General features: G+C 32.2%; 2 protein-coding genes across 2 annotated transcripts; both read left to right on the top strand.

Moving 5' to 3' along the window:
• The first annotated feature begins 6,660 nt into the window (after nt 1–6,660).
• Nucleotides 6,661–9,737, top strand: LOC139492307 (dynein light chain Tctex-type 5-like). The gene is made up of 3 exons (XM_071280524.1): nt 6,661–6,776; nt 8,482–8,531; nt 9,143–9,737. The coding sequence occupies exons 2-3, from the start codon at nt 8,514–8,516 to the stop codon at nt 9,719–9,721; spliced, it is 597 nt and encodes a 198-aa protein (XP_071136625.1). The 5' UTR covers nt 6,661–6,776; nt 8,482–8,513; the 3' UTR covers nt 9,722–9,737.
• Nucleotides 9,738–12,753: 3,016 nt separating this feature from the next.
• On the top strand, nt 12,754–17,003 carry LOC139493118 (uncharacterized). The gene is made up of 2 exons (XM_071281280.1): nt 12,754–13,302; nt 16,319–17,003. Exons 1-2 carry the CDS (start codon nt 12,918–12,920, stop codon nt 16,873–16,875), a joined length of 942 nt encoding a protein of 313 aa, XP_071137381.1. The 5' UTR covers nt 12,754–12,917; the 3' UTR covers nt 16,876–17,003.
• Nucleotides 17,004–18,944: the final 1,941 nt, after the last annotated feature.

The following is an 18,944-nucleotide window of genomic DNA, read 5'->3' as shown; positions in this document are numbered from 1 at the left end:
AAGTATTGTGTATAAAGAGACATTTGTATTTATATCATTATGTTTTGTGCTTGTGAATATTTATCCAACTTCATAAAGGAGGTATAATAGCGAAGGTTGGAACATACCGAGATTTTCATACTGTATATAGCTACGTATAACATCGATATCAGCTCACTTTGTGATTATTTGTAAAACAATTTATATATGTGTTTTATTTTATAACGCCCTCGTTGAAGGGGCATCAACTACGAGATATAAAAATAATAAAATATGAATTTGTTTTGTTCAATCATTGATGAAAGTGAAATAGTGAAATGATTTTTGCTTTTAGAAGCCAGTTTAGTTCAATTTTGTCAAAACAAGCTAATAGACATTGAAGATGAATTATTCACTTGCAAGTTTAACCTTCAATTTAACCCTTTAGCTAGAGACGGATTACGCATGAATTAAGCGTTTTCAGTTGTTAAACGGAAAAGAATGTCAACATTGAAAGTGAAACAAGGGTAAACAATTTCGTTAACTGGTTCTATTTACAAAAACTCATTTTTAAACATTTAAAAATGATGATTAACATACATTTTTACCCATAATATGAAATCAAACAACAGACCTAGAAAAATACAATTGCACGTGTTCGCTATCTATTTAAATGTATATTTATGATTATATCGTTTTATATAACATGACCATCGACAGTCGTCTGAGATCACGCTTGAATCCCAAAAGTAAAAACAAAGCCAAATATGATACAAGGTTGAAGAATATTTAAGATCCAATCCAAAAATAATCAACAATACAAGATCAATAAAAATGTTAACTTGGCCGATACAGTATAAATTGAACCCTTATAGGACAGAAACATTTTAAAAGCGTCAATTAGTGGTGGAACCTATATTTCTTTTTTTTTATATCTAAAATGTCTGCCTATCTATGAAAAACAGGAAGATGGATCGAAATGCTTAAATGTGTTAACTATCGCCATTTTATGTAAAATGACTTCTATATTTGGTCAGTATTCTAAAGTTTCAGCCATATCAGCATTTTCTGTCTAGATCTTGTATACTGATGATCACTTTTGACATGTAAGGTCCTACATCCTGTCGATACTATGTACTTATAGTTTGGCGTTGTACAAGGTCATGCTTTTCTAAGACTATCATATTCATTGGTGTGCACTGATTGACACTTTAACCTGGGGAAACATAATTTATTTATAAGTTAAATAGACTTTGACTGGCTTTCAATAACTTCGTTAAACGATGATGACTGATGTACCCATATTTTGACTATTATATTTATTGTGTCTGTTTATTTAACGCATTAATGTAAAAATATCGGAAACTGATGAGACTGTCATTAAAGTGAGAGGGTTAGCGCTATAGAACCAGGTTTAATCCACCATTTTCTACATTTGAAAATGCCTGTACCAAGTCAGGAATATGACAGTTTTTGTCCATTCGTTTTTTATGCGTTTTGATATTTGATTTTGCCATGTGATTATGGACTTTCCGAATTGATCTTCCTCTAAGTTCAGTATTTTTGTGATTTTACTTTTTTTCGTATATATGAACATTAGTTCTTGAGGTCTTTTGTTTTTATGTTGCTTGTTTTGTGCTACATACTGATCTAAAAAGCCAGCATTTGTACATTTCTTTTTGTAATGCAGGGTTGAGCTCTCACATGTTTGACCTAACAGAAGAGTGTTATTTCAGTCGTTGTCGTTGGTTTCTGTCTGTCATTTTAACCTTTCGCTTGTTGTTGTTATTATTTGGTTCGTTAGTTTCCTAGTAAGGATTGTTTCACACATTTTGTAATGTTGGGACCTATCATATATAGGTGACTATACAGTATATGATTATTTGCTCATTGTGGAAAGTCGCAAGGTGACATAACGTCCTTTGAACTGTGGTGGGAAGTTATATAATTGGCAATCACCTCATTTCCTTATATATTTAGTATCTAGATTGACACCATGAACATTTGTGTCCCTGACCTTCACTTTTCACTGGTGCCTCTTGTCCCCATTGTCAAGTTTTATGTATTTTTTGTTAGACCACAATCAACCGAGATCAACAACAAAAAAAGGAGGGTTGAGATACAGCCTTTTCGACGCTGTGCGATGATATGCGATTTAGAGCTTGACATATTGCATAGACTTTCAGTTGATTTTTATAGTTTTGTTATTTTGTTGTACTGTTACACTATTGTCTCAGGTTATGGGGAGGTTGCGCGCTCGCAAACGTGTTTAACCCCGCCACATTATTTATGTGCCTTACCCAAGTCAGGAGCCTGTAGTTCAGTGGTTGTCGTTGGTTCATTTCTGTCATATTTGTTTTTCGTAAAATGTTTTGTTATAAATCAGGACCTTGTATAGCCGACCACACGGTATGGATTGTTCTCATTGTTAAAGGGCGTAAGGTTGCCTATAAGTGCTTACATTTACTTCATTTGAACTATGGTGGATAGTAGTCTCGTTGGCAATCATACCACATCTCATCATTTTTATATCGTAACTGTAGTTGAGGATTGAATATTGACTTTGGTTTATTCTTTTCGTTGGATAGCTGTCTCATTTTCATTCGTATAAAACAATATTTCAATTATTTTCCTGAGTGTTATGAATAAATATATAGATTTAATTAATTGTTTCTATATTTAAATTGCTGTTTTTAAGGAAAACACCACAAAAACAAAAACATAAACAACCGTGCGATGTATGTCAAATCCTATAATCGTATTCATGTAACAATATCGTATATATTATAAAAATAATTTGTAGAATATTGCATAAAAAGATTAAGCTGTCTAATTAACCAAAAACACATTAAAAGCATATATAGCATAAGAATGTAATCTTAAAGTTTAAAGGTTGAACGAGGTTTACTAATAATTGATCTTTCAACATCCGCTTAAGTTGGGAGATTACTAAAAATATCCATGGCATGAATTGTTAAGTGGGGTTTTTTCTAATCAAGTGTAAATAACCTGCCATACAAGGTCAATCTTTCTAATTTTATGTCTTTAAACGTTAATCTTTAGAAAATATAAGGTCCAGTTTGATCTTACAGTTGTAAGTATTGAGTATTTTTACACCTTGGATGTCAAAAGTTTTTTTTGTGATTTCCTGATGGAGGTATATCCAAAACTGCAACTCGGACGAACAAAATACATAAAGTGTTATTTTCATTTCGGATATATATGGGTCATTATAAAAAAAAACATGCAAAACTATGTTATTTGGTCTTTTTAAGTCAAAAGACATACACTATACACAGTTTGCAGTATGACATGTTATAAAAACATCCTTAATTTTTTTTCTCAAACTCTTTGATATAGCCAGAATCAACTGTTATTTTTTGCTATAAATCCCTTCAGACCTGAGATAGGACTATTTTTCATATCATTTGTTGTTAGGATTTATCCCTTTTTATTGCTTTTTTGATACATGCAAACATTTTTTTAAGGATTTGGAAGGTGTATGTTGGTTTTATAATAAAAAAAAATCACCAAAAGGAAAAGTCTCATATCTTAAGTCAATGGTGTAACCAAAGGATAAATTGGTAGGATAAGAGTTATCTTTCTCAAGATTTCAGCATTTACTGAATAGTTTCTTTCTTATCAATGTTACATGTAAGCATGCTATATAAAAGAAAACAAACATTCATGTTGAAAATTTAGTAAAAAAATATTAAAAGTAAGAAAAAGCTATATCGTAATTGAAAATATTGTCCATGGTGTACCCTTATAAAAATCTTTTTTTTTAATAAATTCCTGAACTTTGAATTATGAAATATATTAATGGTAGAAGCTTGCACCAGGAACACCATATAAAAGAGGGGAATGGAACACACATGAAAATCAATGATGTTAATGTCAATCGTGATACCTTTTAAATAAAATAACAACATTGACCAGTTTAGTAACACCACTGAATATATAATGACAATCAGCATTTTTTTGTGTTTCTTTCATGTTTAACAAGCGAAACATCATATTATTTATGAAAAACAATACTTATTTAACAATGTTTTAACAATATCATGTATTACATATACAAAGTTTTCAAAAACTGGTGTATTTTGGTAACACCAATGACACTATTTAGTAACACTACTGACATTTTTAGGTATTGATATTATGTTATATGATTTGAGATTTTATAGCCTAAGAATTATTTTTTCTTCTTTTTCTTTTGCTCAGTGTTCTCTGTTTTGTGTTCAGTACTTATTAAAAGTAAAATTTGAAATGTGTTGTCAATGGTGATACTTTTGTGTCATTGGAGTTACTGGAGAGTCAGTGGTGTTATTATATAAAAATGGGATATTTTTTTTAATTTTCATTCATAAATGAAAGTGTTTTTATGTCGTATACGGAAGATTAGGCATATTCTTATCATCTTATCTTATACACTATTCATATATTCAGTTTAAGTTTATTTTTTTAGTATTTACAACAGCCATAATTAGGACAGCCAATTAACTTTTTACGACAATGTATGCTGAAATTTATGTTTAAATAGAATGCACAGCTATATGAATAATGTCAATAAGTTGTAATTTTGACCTAAATAACAAATTGGAACAGTTGTTTGATGTTTAACAATAATATTTAGTACCTAAATGCATGTTTTAAATTGATAACACCATTGACACGATTATATCAAAGGATGACCTAAAATTGTTAAAATTGAAAGAACTCTTCATTTTTCCCATTGCATATTTCTGAATACCGTTGCTACTATACTATAGAATAAAGGAACACATTAAAATATTTTAAACAATGACATCATTTTTCATAATATTACCTCGTCGAAATTTGCACTTTTTTTTATAATGACCCATATACCAGTGCATATTTTATTGTCGAGATGTAATAATGCTTGTCAGGTAATTCTAAAAGTAGTAATGAACAATTTTTGGTTTGGTATTCAGTTGGCTACAATTTTTGGTTTGGTATTCAGTTGGCTATAACTGTAGAAATCCTATTTAAAACGGAAAATCACATCCTATTTTTTCCGGCAAAGTTGATCTAAGATCAACTACATAGGGTCCAGTTGAAGCCTGCCTTGTCGTTGCGTTGAGGCTGTTTACTGCTCTTTGGTCGAGTTGTGTTTTCTTTGACATATTCTCTGTTTCCATTCACAGTTCTATTAGTTATTACTTTTGGGTACCTATAAGTGATAAAACTCTTCCCAAATTCAGGCATTTATACCTCCTTGGGTTTTAGGTTCGGGCGTAGAAAAAGACAAAATAAACCATTCATTCCAGGACTCATTTGTGTTTAACCTTAACAACCTATTTCGACAGCTGCCTTAACAGTACGTACCGTTTGAGGATATTTATCTCTAGTGCATACCCGTTCGCCACGTTTGTAATTAAATATCTTTAAGAAAGTTTTCTAAATGTTCCACAATTACATATATGTGTGTTTTGTGTTAAAAGTGATTACGCGTAATGTTTTTTTTATCCCCCAACCAAGGAATAACGGGGGTCCAACCATATGTCCCCATTCAAATGCATTGATCCTTCCCAAAAAAAGAGGGGTTCCAACCCCCGTACCCCCCCCCCACCCCCCCTGATTCTGCCACTGCGTGTAGATACACAGATACACAGGTACTCCTCATGGTCCTAGGTGTCTCTATATGATAGTTGCACATCGTAAACTTTGCTCCGTGTTAAAGACCATAATTCGACTTATAATGGTTTGCTTTTACAAATTGTGACTTGGATAGAGAGTTGTCTAACTGACACTCATACCACATCTTCTTATATCTATCTGTTGACTCATTGATATACACAAAGCAGCGAATCGATATGCCTCTTGATGTGTTCTGTTTTTTGAACAGTTTTTAATACAAAATAAAATTGAGAATATAAATACGGAATATGTCAAAAAGACAGCAACCCGCTCAAAGAGTAGACAGAAGGTAACAAAATTAAACGTCTTATTATTTTTTGGGAAAAGGGGAAACTTTTCGCGTTTCAATGAAAGAAACAGAAACACAGTGTTGTTCTTTTATCAAATTGATTTATTAAGTTTTTATTTTTAATTTTTCCACGAAAAAATGACTTCCATGAAACAATTGCAGAACACACCAATTTACTTATCTGCGAGAAAGAAGAGAACGACTACAGAAATGCGGATTTAAGGTTAAACTACTGCTTGAAAAAAGTATTCTTACATTTCTATTGTGTTATTGCAAGGATTTGCATGGTATCTTACAATAAAAATCCTTGGTTTTTGTAAAGAATGTCAGGCTTTTATTTTCATTTCTATTATTTATTTATTTTATTGTATTTTCTTTCTTTTCGTTTCGTTTCAAGATAAAAAAATATATATATATATAAAAAGCATTACGAACGAAACGTCTGATACGATATAAATCTAAAGAATTTAAAAAATCAATTTCATATTTAAAAGATACAAATTAAATTGTGAGTAGCCAAAATGTTGAGAAGATATAAAAACCAATGAAGTGAAGATGTATAAACTACAAGGTAATCGATATTTCAGCTGGTCGTACTTTTATAATGAAACAATTATGTTTTAATAAAATACGTAACTTAACATTTAACAAAATAAATAATTTAAGTTTTAATTACTTTTAAAGTATGGTTTAAGCAGCTTAAGTATTCGATATATAGAATATTTATATGTTTATAGCTTGTATATTTGTTTAGATTTGATAGACGATGTGTAAAATGGTTTTAAAAGATTAATAGGGGTGAAGTTAAAGTTCGGCGACAGGTTATTATTCTTTTAAACAATCAAAGGAAAAAAGTGAAAATCTGTTGGTAAGTACAGCAAATATTTTTATTGTAAATTATGACTAATATACATGAAATATATTTCTCTATAATTTGGTGCAAATCGACGAGCGATCCGAAGTCCAGATATCTTTAAAATAACGATGAAATGAGTGGAAACTATTTAGAATCGTGTTGCTCGTGTATTGACCATTCAAGAGTTAAACATCGATACAATTCATACTATGTACCCCTTTTTTTTATTTTGTACGATCGAAAAGAATACTGTACTTAGATATGTACTTTTTTTTCTGTACCATCGATCATATTCACATATGTACGCTTTTTTTATATTTGTACCGTGACCGAAAATATTCACATTTGTACCCATATTTTAAATATATTTAACTATTATATATATATAACATTGATCAGCTCCCCACGTGTACCCCTATACGTGAAACATCGATAAAATTCACAAATGTATACTTATTTTTGAACTCATCGTAATTAAGAATTAACTGTTTATTGTCAATTGTCACTATATTAGATATTAGTGCAGCCTCGAACAAATAAATCTTATAACTGCTATCGCGATTTCTAGAAAAGTAAAATATTCCAAAACAGATTTTTTGTTTGAATGCAAAATCACGGAGTTGGTTATTACTTTACTTACTGCCAATTATGCCCATTGGCGAGTTGGTTATTGAAAGCACCTATCTACCATGGACATAGCAATCCAACTTGTCTTTTAAACGGATTCAAAATAGGTCTTTGTTTAATTTTTACAAGTGTTTTATGAGTATTTGAATTTTGATCATGTAAATCATAACATTTAACTTAATAACAATATGATTACTCTATTTTTACTTCCATTTTATCCTACATTGCTTTATTTGTACTTTCATTTTATCCAACATTGCTTTATGTATACCTGTACAAATAAAGACTCCCATATTGAGTAAAAAGAAATTTAACAGAATTACCCTGAGGCGGATTTAGGGAGAGGCCCAGCCCCCCCCCCCCTTTTCTGGGAAAAATTTGGTTAATTATATAGAGAATTACTGAAGCATCACCGGAGCGGGTCACCTCTTAGGCAGTCAGTGGGCCCCCAATAAAAATTTCTGGATCCGCCACTGTATGAAAATGAAAATTCAAAAAAGAAAGTCCCTATAATGGCAAAATCAAAAGCTCAAACACAAAACTTAAACGAGTGGAAAACAACTGTAATATTCCTAACTTAGTACAGACATATTCTTCTGAAGAATATGGTGGATTAATACTGGTTTTATAACTAGCTAATTGAAACCTCTGACTAGTATGACAGTCCCATAACGTGAATATTACTTTTGGCACGACCGTTCGCTTTGGGGTCATCTTCGCGGTGCCTGCTTAATCTTTATTTGGGTTTCTTTGAAAGACCCGAAACCACTAAATAGATTAAAACAACAAAACCTTCAAGAGACATTAGCTGTCATATTCGTGTTCACTTTGCTGTGATGTTGATACTCTATGAAGCGAAACGTCTACCATGCATCAGTGGCATCGACCTGCCTGGGTGATTCTCTCATTTTGTCAAAAGTGTCTTATTAGAATGGTCTTTTGAATCTTTATATGTTTGTAAGAGTAGTTAGGGACATCATATTTGGTAAGAGTATCTATTTGTTTTATTTACCAGGCAATTCATGTTGTAATCTTAATGTTATCTGCAAAATGTCAGATTCAGTTGTTCATTATTGTTTTTATTTACCAGGACGACCAGTTTGATATATATATAGAGCCATTATGTCAGATTCAGTCAGTGTGAGTACATTATATTAGTATGAGTATATATTAAGTCACAGTACGGACTTCAACCATAAGCAAAACTCATGCCTTTCATCAAACTCTTAAAGAAGCACCACAAAAACGCAATCCAATCCAAAAGAGAAAATCAGTGGCCATTATTTAAAAAAACAGTGAAAGAAAAATAAATATAATGAACAGCAACAAAAGCCAAGCACTGAATTATACACGATGCCATGTTGAGATATGCGCATAAAGAATGTGACGGGGTAAAATATCTTTGTTTTGAAAGCTTTAGAAGGTCTTACTTCAGGTTTATTACATAAAAAAAACCAATAAGTTAACATGGATCGTATCTAATATGACGAGCTCTATTGACAATATCATTGTAAATATAATAAGGTGTCATCCCATTTAGATAAAGATTTTCACACGTACAGCCAAACCTCAAAGCAAAATATTTGCCGTACAGTAACCTATAGTTGTTAATTTCTGTCACGGTCAGTTTGTCTCTTGTGGAGAGTTGTCTCATTAGCAATTATACCTCATCTTCTTTTTTTATAATTACTGTCATTTTAATGTTATTGGTTGTTAAATGTTAACAAATATATATGTTTGTTTTTGTTTAGACGGAGTCAAAAAAGGAATCTGTCAACTTCCTTGATGATTCCGAATCATCTTCCAACAGCAAGCTTCTCAAGACTCCAACCATGAGCATGCGTAATAGAAGACGTTCTTCTTTTGTGAAACTTACGGCATCTCAAACAGAAATGCTGCGTCATCGGCGAATGACGAGAGCCGGACTCTCAGATCTAGCAGAGGAAAAACCAGACGACAAGCCAAAAGTTAAATTGGAAAATACTTTCAAAATGGATCCTGATGATGGTACAAAATTTGCGACTTGTAAGGTCAAATCAGAAATTTATAAGACCTTTGAAAATTACCTAGGCGACATCAAATATGACCCTGAAAGATGTTCAAAACTGTGTTTGGATTTGTCAGTTCTTGTGAAAAATCAAGTGAAATCTTTGGGTTTCCCGCGCTACAAAATAATAAGTAATGTGATTATAGGACAGTGTAAAGACCAGGGACTAGAAACAGCCAGTCGTTCCGTATGGGATCCAAAACACGACAGTTTTGCTTACGTTGTATACAAAAACACTTCTTTGTTCGCCATAGGTATTGTACATGGAGTTTATTTTGAATAAAAATATTAAAATCAAATACGAATTTTTGTTCATGAAGAAATCTTATCAAAGTACAATTTAATTTTTGCTATGTGCTTCGTGTTTTGCGCTTTAAGTGGGATTTGTGACTTTTGCTTTAAGCGAACATACAAACTTATTGTGGTGTTTAAGATTCCATTTCCAAGTATTTATCTGCAAAGCGTGAGTTCAACTACTGCGATCCTGTTTCTACGATGCAAATGGCACTAATCGATTGTGAATCGCGTAGGGAAATGATTTGACTCAGCCAGTCGCTATATATAAAGATAATGTCCATAAGTTTACTAAATTATCAAAAGTTTGTTTCGGATCAAAACTATATCCCATGAATTATCTTTCTTTTTACGAGTAGTTTCCGTATAGAATAGTATAGTGTATATGCAATAATTCTAGCAGACTTCTAATACGTTCAGGTATTTCACATCCAATTTTTTATGGAAATATTCTTTATAAAGCACAAAGGTGTCAGTATTCACCTCAGAAACTTACAAAACCTTTGAATAGACTTATTAAGAAGGGATATAATTACGATACTGTTGTCAAGTCATTAAAGATTGCATATTTTGGCGTTAATATTGAGTCACTGATAAGGTCTTTGCATCGGAACTAAACACATTTATTCTAAAAACAGTTGTTGGCATGACACGGGTTATGTTCTTCTCATATATGTTATGATGGTATGATACTAAACCCCTAACGGGAAGGATTGTGCCTGATGTTCATATGATGAAATCATAATCTTTCAGTCAGTTTAATTGAAGTCTGGAGCTGGCATGTCAGTTAACTGCTAGTAGTCTGTTGTTATTGCGGGAATTTCTCGCTACATTGAAGACCTGTTGGTGACCCTCTGCTGTTGTTTTTTATTTGGTCGGGTTGTTGTCTCTTTGACACATTCCCCATTTCCATTCTCAATTTTATTCATGTATTATTGTCATTTTGTTTATTTTCGTTGGTTACATCTTCTGACATCAGACTCGGACTTCTCTTGAACTGATTTTAATGTGCGTATTGTTATGCGTTTGCTTTTCTACATTGGTTAGAGGTATAGGGGGAGGGTTGAGATCTCACAAACATGTTTAACCCCGCCGCATTTTTGCGCCTGTCCCAAGTCAGGAGCCTCTGGCCTTTGTTAGTCTTGTATTATTTTAATTTTAGTTTCTTGTGTACAATTTGGAAATTAGTATGGCGTTCATTATCACTGGACTAGTATATATTTGTTTAGGGGCCAGCTGAAGGACGCCTCCGGGTGCGGGAATTTCTCGCTACATTGAAGACCTGTTGGTGACCCTCTGCTGTTGTTTTTTATTTGGTCGGGTTGTTGTCTCTTTGACACATTCCCCATTTCCATTCTCAATTTTACTAGATAACATCTTAAGCGAATTTCAACCCACTTCCATGACTAAAGCGTTACCTGAGATCACCCCCAGTTTTTGGTGGGGTTTGTGTTGCTTAGTCTTTTGTTTTCTATGTTGTGTCATCTGTACTATTGTTTGTTTGTTTGTCTTTTTATTTGTAGCCATAGCGTTGTCAGTTTATTTTCAAACTATGAGTTTGACTATCCCTCTGGTATCTTTCGTCCCTCTTTTATAACCCCTGATGCAAAGATGACTAATCTGATTAAAATCATTATCTTGCTTATGCGTCAGATATAACAGAGACAACCTTGGCGCTCATACCACATCTTAATATATCTATTATCTTCTCAAAGAGAAAAATAGGATCGGACACATATATTTTACCAACTTAATTATAAGTTCTTCTGATTTACATAACATAAAACCATTATTATACATCTACCATGTGCAATTTGGTAGACCTACCTTAAACTATTTATAGGTAACAATGACAAACAATGTGAAAATAAAATTACTTAGATAGATAGATAGATCTTTATTCTCATTAACTAAATAACATAGTTACAGAGATGATAATATATACAATACAACATATTTTGCATGTGTGAAATATACATAAATAAATGTAGTTGGACCGCAGATTTATTCTATATCTATATTAGATATATTTGTTTGAGACATTGAAAATTGAAAATAAACTGACAACACCATGGCTTAAAATAAAAAGACAAACAGACAAACAAATATATATCGTCGACTTTTTCCTTACGTTTAACTTGCTTATAAAAAAATCACCAATGCTATTCTAATATGATTTTCAATAATAAAAAACTATGTGTTAAATACCTTCCAAAACAAATCTTTTTCGAGACGAGAAATTTCATTATAAGAAAATCAATTTTATATAAACCGTCTATATTGTGATCAGCGAGTCAGTCGATGCTATATAAAGCGAGACAACTCAAGTATTCTCATCAAGAATTTTAACATTTTTTCTTTACAACGAAACAAGTACTTAATATATGTCTTATATATATATATACTGCTAGCTATTACATCCTTATAACAATATGGAAAATCAATAGTCTCTACATGTTTTGTTTAATTCGTTGTTCCTATGGAAACTCAGACCGTGAAATTCTTATTTTTCGAAAGACTTGGTCAAAGATTTTTGGAATATGATATCTAGTGGCTGTTAAGTTAACTTTGGAAAAACACGCTTTCATTTATGACTTATTAAGTTTTGGAAGACAACAAATGTGTAACGATCCTTTTTCTCGATGTCTTCTATATGTCGTGAAATTCACTCCCTTCGGGTATATTCGTCCAAACATATTTCCCGGTCTAATGTTTACATAATATTGATGAGAAATACATGTGTTTTAAGCTATTTCTGTTAAAACCAATTTTAACTTTTACATTAATAAAATGGAGAAATTATATATTGAATCTCGAGTTGAAATTTATGTAATAGTTAGCTGCGTGATGGAAAAATCGGATACTATTTAGTTTCGTCCTTGAAAATACCGTACATGCATTGATAGAATGTAAACATTAAAATCACTCGAAAAACAGACAACACTAGCGTGATCAGGAAAAACAAGCCAATGAAAACACTTTCGGCTGATATAGCAGTAAATTGATTGGATGAAAAATAGTATTGATCGTTGATATCTGATTACACCGGTATATACTGGTATGAACATCACATTGCATTCATAATATTTAGGCACGCCAACAAGATAGTTCAAATCGCACGAATTATTTAGATACTACAGTTGATATTAAAGAGAACAATTCAGAAAACAAATTATCTATATAGAATGTCTTTGAAATTGGTTGACCAAACAATAGAATTAGAAACCATCGGAGGATTTCACGGTCAATCCTTGATAGACGTTGACGATGTTCGGCGATTGTCTTTATATGCTACCATTCGTGGAGACGACCTGAAGGATCTCAGAAACCTCAGTGGAAATGGTTTGAATAAACAAAAAATAGATAAAAAGGTCGGAACCGGACTTTCTTTGCAAGATTTGTTTTCTCAACAACAACTACAGTACAGTGCTGATGGACCGATCAAGGAGAGCTCTTCCACAGACTCATTGAACCGTGACGATGTTGTCAAAATAGACCTAGTTGTATGTGACCAATTAGGGATTGAATACACAGTACAAGGGATCAAGAAACATGAATTTCCAGTCATAGGTAATTAACTAATATGTACTTCTTTTAATTTTATGAACTATTTAAGAATTTGATTTTTGTTTAAACTGAAATTTGTATTTAATAAAAATATATTGTAATATTATTGAAAAAAGGTGAATCAAAGTATACAAAACCTATTGGATATTGATTGATGTAAATTTTTCAGTAAATTTTAAAATTTATGTTGCTTAAACGTATTACTCAAAAAGTAAGTGTGGGTTGCAAACTAATTGATATGCATTTGGTGATTATTGATTTTCATTACTGCAACATTTTATCGCTTTTCCATATTCTGTTTTTGTCTGTCATGTCTGTTAGCCTGACGTCATTTGAATCCAATAATTTTGTATAATTTGTTTTCAATGTGCAGTTTTCACAGTGGTGTTAATTTATTCTTAAATAAAGGTTTGGCATGCCAAATCACATTTTATATACTTATTTTGGCAATTTTATAAGGCAAGAAAACTGATATAATATATCTGTTCTCACTTATCATATTATCTACGATTAGTGCACGCGTCAATGATCGTCAACAGGTACACGATAAGAATGATTCATCAACGGTTTATGTTCTGATGTTATACCTGCACTGTATAATTAAATGATTGTGAAGTAATGCTGACTTCCTCCGGATAAAAGATTGTGTGCACTTATCGCTTGATAGTTTAAATTACTTCTATAGTATGAAATTTCACTGCGGAAATAACTCGAACTATAAAATAAATAGAATATCTGTCTATTCAATGAAAATAGTTTTCAACAAATATGAACCCGTATTAAGCCGTCATGGTTGACAAAGATCTTTTTAAGGGTATTGAAGGGAATATCGTCCTGAACATGCATGAAATATTTGCCACTGGGCGTTCAGGTTAAGCAATTACAGTCGTAATGGAAATAGTGTTGCAAATTGTCAACATTACAACAAAACACACAAAAATTTAGAGAGAAAAAGAAGATAAAAGTGATGATTCATTATATTAGTGAATGAATGAGAATATCAAGTTTTATTTAACTGTATTAGTCAAGTCATTGCATTTACATTACGATTAATGTGAATTATTTATGTATATCAAATAAGTCAAATGGTAAGTTTAACGGAATGTATTAGATATATAAGTTATTTGCCAGTGCACCTACTTCTCAAAATTAGTGGTCTTATCACAAAATATGCATCTCTGGACATTGGTTGAATAAAATAAACTTAGGTGAAATATATTTGGTGATGATATGCCTAAATATGCATATATATATATATACAGTGGTTAGAATACAGCTACACGAGAATTCATCTGAGGAATTCATTCACTTCAGTTTTGTAAAAGAAACGTCTACTAACATAAAAACTATGTTATTATTATTGTGCTGGATTTTTTGGATGTCTTGAAAATTTTAATCAAAGGAGATGAAGTTAACCGTAGCTATGTTCTTAACTTGGAAGATCTTGGTATTCAAAACAACCTTAACTTTGAATTTCAAAATTCAATTTTAAAACCCCCCTTTTTTTTAAGAAAACGATATTTAATCATAAAAGTATTGGCAAATAGCATATTTATCTCTTGACAAGTAGTTCTTGAAAGCTTTTAAGATATATTGCATTGTGTATTTTCTACTGCATTGTATATTTGTGCCATGTCTTCACGAGATTTTCTTTTACAGTTGTCTCAAGTCTTTGGCCTGATGGCGGATGACCTTAATACATACGTACTCAATATTTGAGTATAGTAAGGTAGTCCTATAAATATCTATCTCAAGTCTGTTTATACATATTGTATTGTAATTTATGATATATATTGTGTTTCAAACATATCTTGCTGTATTCATAGGCGGCAAGGGGGAGGGGTGTATAACTACAGTGACCAGGGTTTGAGGTGGAAAAAAAATGGTGGAATGTAATATCGTAATGTGGGGTTTTAAAGGGGCTTTGTATGGTGTAATATATTTGTAGGGCAGGGCATGATGGGGATTAGGAAAGAAATTGTTTATGTTCGTTTAAACTTTGGGAAAAAAATTCAGAAACTGGTCGTTTTTGGTATACTGAATGAAGTGGGTTATAGGAATTTTGTTTTGGTGCACTTGATATTTAAAGTTATAGCACTGCGAATGGTGCCATATTCATTATTTGGAAGTTACAAAAGGCTTTTACATTACACATGAACAAATATAATTTATAATCGAGGGGGGAAAGGGGGGATACATTCAAAGAGCGGTAACTCTCGCATATTTATTGGTGGTTGTGCTGACGGGGAAAGTACTTCGGACCCTAAAACAAGTAGAACAAGTTCAAATTTCGCATAGAAAAAAATGTTAAGGACGAAGAACTACACAAACACCATTACATAGATTCACACAGTTCTCATCAAAATATACACACATCTGGAGGCAAAACAAATTGATCTTTCAAAACATGCAACACTCGAGAAAAATGATATGTGAATATAAACTTAGTATATCAAATAAACAAGATTGATGTAGGTCAAAAATACATAATTTGTCTGTCGACACCAGTCCAGAACAGTGGAGAACTCTACATGTAAATTACGCAACGAGACATATGTTGAGTTCATCTGCAAAGAGTAAAAATAATTATATGAAATTCTAAATTTTCGGTTTGGCAGTGTAGCTCTTGGAATGACACTATCATTATTCCCATAAATAAACCGACCATTTAGAACTGTTAAATAACTGTTCTAATTTTATCTGTATATTATATATATATTAATTAGACGCTACCAGTAAGCTTTTAGTTTCGTTGGTCTTTGTGTTAACACAGTTTAGGGAAATCATTGAAGGCTTCCTAAATAAGCAATGAGCTAGTAACAAAACCTTGATAAAAGTCAAATAAATTTTGTATTGGAGTGTCTCTATTATAAGTTTATAACACATACCACAACTAACTCGTTTTGTTTAAATGTTTATTTTCTTTGTATAAACGTCGTGCAATATATTTTCCTCAGTTACAGTTTTGGCTGTAACTGGTCACTGTTTAGTTTGTCTGACACTGGTCTTTACTTTTCAGGTTTCCATCTAGATAACAGAGTATGTCCTGGCTTTACATACCACGTGAGAGATCTACGAACAGACAGAGAGGTATTAGAAGGGGAACCACGTGTGCTCCAATCGATCGGAATGGGATATGGAAAGCGTCTGACATTCAAGGGAGACAAGCTGAATCTAAATGACTGTTATTTCTGGACAGATAACAACCCAGAAGGATACGGTTTCGCCATTAGAGTTGTTAGTAAGGGAGATAACTTCGTGATTTATGATTCACTGAATCAAAGTATCGGTGATGTAATTATTGAATCAGTTGAGGGACCACAAGTCGAAGAGTCGATGAAGTGTTGTAAAGGTGACGTCACTAAGATGGTTCGTGTACGCTTCACATGTTCGATTCGTTACCATAATAAGCTAGAACAAAATTTATACGATATTGCCAACCAAGATTTACAATCATTAGATGGGTTGGTCGAAATTACGAAATCAAAAAAGTCCAAAGAAGCTATGGTCAGCTGTATCCGGGACGTAAACATTTCAAAAGTCGGGATGTGCACACTGTGGAATGATCTCATATAAACTTTCATATGACTAAGACATTGTAAAACATTTAAGCAAGAACACTCGAGCATGACATTTCTCGTGAAATCTCGTGATAATCCGGTTGACCTGTTGATATTCATTTAAAAGAATTTGATCGCATATGATGTTATTGTATCTTTTATTTTATTTGTTGCATTGTTGATGTTGCCTTTTTATATGTTACTGTTTTATCCTTTATATAAAATAATTTTATGAAAAAAAACGTTTGCTGTCTCCTTTTGCCAAAAATTGTACAGTTTAGAATTCGAGTGAAACCTGAGACTACTATATCATGTGTTATAGTAGTCTCAGGTGAAACATATAAAGTATCAGTCTTTTTGTGTTGTTGCGTTACTATCTCATTGAGGTATACCCCGAATCTGCTTTTATTAATGCTTGCACAGATGATGTATTATGTTTTAGATCAACACTCGCTCGGTATAAAATAATCGAATGCAAATGCCCAAGGCAACCCGATGGTTGAATGAAAACAAATCTATGACTGTCCTGAATTATTTCTCAACTAGAAAGGTTAATATGAAAAATTTGATATGAAGACGTCATATATATTTAGCAGTCTGAGAAAAGCATTATCCTGAGTGAAAAATTCTAAAATATGAGTATCTATATAAGGGAAGGACCATACACATACATAATTGGATGGCGATAGATGATTAGTTATGTTATAAATTGGTAAATATGAGATAGATGTTCGTAAATGCTACAATAATGCTTTTATTTTTATTTTTGGGAATAGTTGTTTAGTACAATGGAGTCAGGGGCGGATCCAGCCATTTTAAAAAGGGGGGTTCCTAAGCCAGGACAAAGGGGGGTTCCAATTACATGTCCCCATTCAAATGCATTGATCGTCCAAAAAGGGGGGGGGGTTCCAACCCCCGGAACCCCCCCCCCCTCTGGATCCGCGCCTGGGAGTGGATGTGGGTAGTTCTCAGTTTATGATCTCGGTAAACAACATGAGCACTAAATATTTTGGGTGTGGTAAACCGTAAATCTATTTGTTTTGCTAGTCTACAGGTAAAGCCAAACTTCCGAACAAAATCATTTTTTCTATGAAAGAATTCATGAAGGGTATTATGTCATTTTGTTGACGAAATCTCTTGACATCATCATTTATTCGTTTATTCGTCATATAGATTTTGAATGGACCAAAGGAATATCAACGTCTGAAACAACTATTTCAATATTATTATTGAAAATAATTCAGATAAATGCATTATATTTAATTTAAATTGTATATGTACACTTTAATTAATTAAAATCTGATGGAAATCTGTAATATCAAATAGAACATGACCTTCATAAGATAGAACACAACCTTAATAAAACAGAACATGACCTTAATAAAACAGAACACGACCTTAATTAAATAAAGCATTACCTTAATAATATAGAACATTACCTTAATAAGCTAGAACATGACCGTAATAAGCTAGAACATGACCTTAAAAAGATAGAACATGACCTTAATTAAACAGAACATGACCTTAATAAAACAGAACATGACCTTAATAAAACAGAACATGACCTTCCATAATAAAACAGAACACGACCTTAAAACACGACATGACCTTAATAAAATAGAACATGACCATAATAAGATAAAACATGACCTTGATAAGATAGAATATGACCTTGATATAAAGATAAAATATGACCGTAATAAGATGAGAGCATGACCTTTATAAGAAAGAACAAGAACGTAATAAGATAAAACATGACATTTATAAGATAGAACACGGCCTTAATAAGATAGAACATGGCCGTGATAAAATAGAACATGAAATTGATAGAACATGACCTTAATAAGCTAGAGCATGACCTTAATAATTTAAAACACGACCTTAATACGATAGAATATGACCTTAATATGATAGAACATGGCCTGAATAAGATAGATTAAAACATGACATTGACAAGAAAGAACATGACCTTGATTAGATAGAACATTACCTTAATAAGATTGAACATGACCTTAATAAGATACAACATGACCTTGGTAAGATAGAACAAGACCTTAATAAAACAGAACATGACCTTAATAAAAC

The sequence above is a fragment of the Mytilus edulis genome, chromosome 10, assembly GCF_963676685.1.
Source record: "Mytilus edulis chromosome 10, xbMytEdul2.2, whole genome shotgun sequence".
NCBI classification, from domain to species: domain Eukaryota; kingdom Metazoa; phylum Mollusca; class Bivalvia; order Mytilida; family Mytilidae; genus Mytilus; species Mytilus edulis.
This window is presented reverse-complemented; position numbering and strand designations above follow the sequence as displayed.